The 5,004-nt window shown below is 33.1% G+C and overlaps 1 protein-coding gene and 1 non-coding gene across 2 annotated transcripts; one reads left to right on the top strand and one right to left on the bottom strand.

The window, feature by feature from the left end:
- Positions 1 to 291: 291 nt before the first annotated feature.
- Positions 292 to 495, top strand: LOC125776952 (small nucleolar RNA U3). The gene has a single exon (XR_007422057.1). It is a non-coding gene; the product is annotated as a small nucleolar RNA U3 (small nucleolar RNA).
- Positions 496 to 1,230: 735 nt separating this feature from the next.
- LOC125775293 (uncharacterized) lies at positions 1,231 to 3,937 on the bottom strand. The gene is made up of 2 exons (XM_049450241.1): positions 3,186 to 3,937; positions 1,231 to 3,098 (listed from the first exon to the last, which is right to left on the bottom strand). Exons 1-2 carry the CDS (start codon positions 3,336 to 3,338, stop codon positions 2,466 to 2,468), a joined length of 786 nt encoding a protein of 261 aa, XP_049306198.1. The 5' UTR covers positions 3,339 to 3,937; the 3' UTR covers positions 1,231 to 2,465.
- Between the last annotated feature and the right edge of the window lie 1,067 nt (positions 3,938 to 5,004).

Raw genomic sequence — 5,004 nt, 5'->3', positions numbered from 1 at the left:
GCAAGCGAAGCGGTGACAATCGGCGATCGTTTGTTCGTTTCTTTCGGCACAGCTCGGCTTTTCTACCAACAACACAATGTTGCCATGCTTATGCTGTTGTTGTTTTTGTAGAACAATGTTTCAATTTTTGGTTGGTGACATATTCACATGTGTGCGCATATGTATGTTTGTATGCTTGTGCATTATTGAAGTTATACTTCTTTTTCTTTTGTTTGTCTTTAATTTCTGCGAATTCTCAACTATTTTGTGTGACTCTTGTTTGAAATACTCTGCGTTGGCCTTTGAAAAATTAAGACTATACTTCACACAATCATTTCTGTAGTTAGTCTTCATTTACATTTTTTGGGAAATCGTCCCGCGATGACGAGGTATATCGTTTTATCTGACAGCGTGAGGGTTAAGAACTTCATTTCTAATTTTGTCTTGTGGCATATTAGAAATGATGTTTCTTCGAAAATCGTTCGCTTACAACGGATACAACGACTTCTGAGTGGTGATTTTAATGAATAAATTCCAAGGTTTTACACAAAAATAATGCAGTCAATAAGTACAGTACGCTTTATGTATGCTTGCGCATTATTTTTCTTTCGTTTGTCTTTCATTTCTGCAAATTCTTTGTGTGACTTTTGGTTGAAATACTCCAAGTTGGCCGCTGAAAAGTTAAGACTATTCTTCCAGGATCATTCATTCCTTTCATTTCTTCAAAAAAATTAATGACCTTATTGCATATTTGCATTATTTCGTTGTCATTTCCATATTCGTAGCAATAGAATTTCTATGGCATAAGTAAAGTAATGGCCTCCGATTGTCACTCCTTGCCGCTGTAGCAGCTTCGCCTACAAACATGCGTAAATATGTATGTATGTATGTATACGTATGATCGCGAATACATATCGACGCAGATTTTTGCGAGAAGCACCAGAAAATTAAGGGGACCTATTCTGTATCTCGATTCGAAAGTAAATTCTATTCGAATTTGATTTCGACTCGAATGTGTTTTAGCATTCTGTAAAAAAGTCGAATTCAGTTTATAAATATGCGAAAGTTGTACCACCCTGTGCCAGTACTTTCGAATGCTAAATGTCAAAATAAAATGAAATAAAGTTTAAATTTATTTGAAAAATATGGATTCCGTTGCATTGTGGATGGAGGACGAGGAAATTATTGAGGAAAGAATTACGAGAAGATATATAAGAAATGAATTTAATATAATGGAATTATCGCAAAAAAGGAATTTATTTTTACATACTTATGTTATAATCGGTTATAAATTGTTTTCACATTTGGGATTATAGCTTCATACAAAACTTTAGACTTTCTAAAGAAGCCTTTGATTATGTCTTTAGAGGCATAACTGAAGAACTAACGGTACCTATAAGATCCACGGCAATAAATCCAGCTATAAAACTTCCTGCTACTCTAAAATTCCTTGGTCAAGGGGGCTATCAACATCAAATAGGGCAAGACCGGTTTGCAGGGTTAGCACAGTCCACTACATCTAAATGTATTGCAGAAGTTTTGAACGCTATTGAAAAAACAATGTGTCCGAAACACATAAAATTTGAAATGAGCTCACAAGAAAAGCGTGAAGCTAAAAATTATTTTTATTCAAAATTTGGATTACCAGGAATAATAGGTGCTGTTGATGGAACTCACATCCAGATGGTTAGACCAGTAAAAGATGAGCATCTTGTTTTTAATCGAAAGCTAAAGCATAGCGTCAATGCTATGGTGGTAAGTTTATATTACGACGTTTTATTCAGACTTATACTTATACTTTATAATTAGATTTGTGACCATAACATGTACATATATAAGGGCTGTAAATACGTTTATGGTGGAGCAGCTCATGATGTCCACGTATGGAGCCTTTCAAACGAACGACAATACATGCTATCCAACTACCAAAATGGAGATAAATCTTCATGGTTAATTGGTCGGTGATTTTATTCAAACCGCTTGTATTTGCATTTATATATAGTCTAAGGCTTACTTATTATTTATTATCTATCCAATTTAAGGTGATTCTGGATATCCATTAGAGCCATGGCTCCTTACGCCTTACCGCAATGCAGAAGAAAATTCACTAGAAAGTTTGTACAATGAAAAATTTACAAAAGCAAGATCAATAATCGAGCGTGTATTTGGAATTTTAAAAAGTCGTTTTCGATGCCTGCTTGCTGGAAGAGAGCTTCACTATGCACCAAAAAAAGTTGTTAAAATTTTGAATGTTTGTTGTGCCCTGCATAACATTTGCCTCATATACAACGTTGAAGCACCAACAGTAATTGAAACTAATGAAGAACGATCTAATTTTGCTTTACCCAACGGTGATCAAAACGAGTTTTCACGAATTGCGCAAACAATACGAGACCGAATTAAAATAAGCTTGCGTTCGTAATTTAAATAAAGTAACTAAAAAGCAATCCATTTATTTCATTTCTTTCAAATATTCATTATAAATATTATAAGTAACGGGTATTAACATTTAACATTTGTTCCTTGATTTTAAGTTTTGCAAGTCTTATATTGTTCCTTTCCCTGCCGCTTTTAATTTTGTATTCATGTTTTAACTTTGCAAACTTTAGTTTTTGCCTTTCTAGTTCTATTTTTTCTTCATTTTGTTCAACAAGTTTTTTATTATATTTAACTAAAGATTTTAAATTGTAATTCACGTCTTTTAAAATCTTTGTAAAATCATTGTGAAACTTCATTTGCTCGTCTACTTGCATTTTCAATAGATTTTTTTTACTTGAGGTACGTGTGCGCGCAGTGCTACATTTTGGTGACGTTTGGGGGCGATAAGGTGGTGTAAAAGGTGGCAGTTCCTCTAAATTTTGTAAATCACTTATGTTATTATGAGTGCTTGGATCCGTGGTTTCACAATGGTAGCTTTGTGTGACTTCACTTGTTCCCGCACCGAACTTTTGAGCATCTACCATCCCATCTACCGCTTGGTTTATCTGCAGTAAATCAAATGCTCTTAATTCAACTGCATTGAATGAATAAACTTTTGCAGGCCCACCACCTGTCCCCGACATATGCAACTTATTTTTTCGAGCTTTGGCCTTAATGTTGGTTTTGTAATCTGCCCAAACCTTAAGTGAAAAAAAAAATAAATAAATAGAAATCAAAGCACAGGTAACGTATAATAGCAAAATAATTTTGTTCACACAGAAATTTACTTTTTTCCACGAAAGCATGTCCCGTATAGATGGTCCATCTCCATTTAATTTTTCACTTAACCGCTCCCATAAATGTTTACTTGTTTGTTTAGCGTCGGCACATTTTACGTAGCCTTTGGCCAAGTTTGGATGTGTTTCCATAAACTCCACCATTATTTCAAATTGGCTTTGTTTAGTGTGCTGACTTTCGCTAACCGAGTTCCTATTAAAAATATATTTTTTTTAAACTTATCTATAGTATAATATGCAATAAAACTTATTAAAATACTTACATTTTTTAAAACGTCTTTATTCTACAACTCATAAGCTAACGAATATTTTATTCGAAACTCGAATACATTTGACAATCAAATTCGAATTACATAGTTGCAAATTTTCTTAATTCGGATTCACTTTTCGAAATACGGATTGAAAATCCGTAAATAGAGTTACCGAATACAAAAATTTCGAATTCGAGAAAATTCATTTTCGAATCGAGATACAGACTAGGCTCCAAGGCCTCTGTTTTTATGAATGAAGCGAGATCGCTTGTGGAATTTGCGCCTGCGTTCATGAATGAAATCGTTTTTGTTGTAATATTTACTACACTTGTTCTTCGCCAATTTGGCTGCCATATTGACTTGTGAAGATCAATTTTTTGTTGGTGACATATTCATATGTGTACACATATGTATGTTTGTATGCTTGTGCATTATTTGTTCGGCAATGTATGCAAATATATGTATGTACATATAAGTATATATGAATGTATGAACATGCAAGTCAATGCGGGCACATGTAATAAGTATATTAATAATTAAGGCATTAGGGTGGCTCAAAAAAAAAAAATTCGTTTGGTACTCTGAAAAATAGGTTCCTCGACACCTCTAAGAAAACCTCTCCAAAAACCTATGAGTTTCATCATTCATATTGATTTTTTTTCATTGAGTTATAAAATTTATAAAAAATAAAAAAATTTTCCCAAAAATAATCAAACTTTAACTGCTAATATCTTTTAAACGGTTGGGTTTACGAAAAAATCACCTTTTGTAGAGCATTCAATTTCCTACAAAATTTAAGGAACAAGATATTCTTTCAAGTAGTTGGAAGCGAGATATAAATTTTTCTACCTGATAATAAGAAAAAATCAAAAAACTGTAAGAAGGAGGATCTTCCCGGTACAAATAAGGACTCATGCTTGGAGAGGCTTTCTTAGAGGTGTCTAGGGACCTATTTTTCCGAGAACCAAACGAAAAAAAAAATTTTTTAATCACCCTATTGCACATTTCTCATTCGTTAATTGTTTAAAATTCACCATTTTCAGATTTTTTTTAATTTACCGTAAAAAATCGCCTTAATATTTCAAAAAATTAAATTTAAAAAAACGAAAACTTTAGTTACCAATTCAATTACAAAATTTACAAAATAAACAATTCTTACACGTTTAATGCTTTTTTGTATTTTATTTTCAGGTTTTAATATGAAAAACACTAATTACTGCACTTGATAACTTACTTTTTCTACGCTTTGTCACCGAGCATTTCTATAGAAGGTCACGAAAATTTCTTACAAGATAAGCGGTTGCCACTAAAATTACGAACATATACAACGGTACGAACATATACAAAAAAAATTATATTCAATTAAGCGAAAAAGTATAGAGCGTTTAAAACAGCGCTGGCTGTTTTGATAACTAATTTTTTCTACCTACTGTATGTCAATGGCGTCGTACAGTGGGCCAATAAAGTTTACATACACCTTCTTCTTCTTCTTAATTGGCGTAGACACCGCTTACGCGATTATAGCCGAGTTAACAACCGCGCGCCAGTCGTTTCTTCTT

This window comes from Bactrocera dorsalis, chromosome 2 (assembly GCF_023373825.1).
Source record: "Bactrocera dorsalis isolate Fly_Bdor chromosome 2, ASM2337382v1, whole genome shotgun sequence".
NCBI classification, from domain to species: Eukaryota; Metazoa; Arthropoda; class Insecta; order Diptera; family Tephritidae; genus Bactrocera; species Bactrocera dorsalis.
Note: the sequence above shows the minus strand (reverse complement) of the source record. Positions and strands in the feature narration are given on the sequence as shown.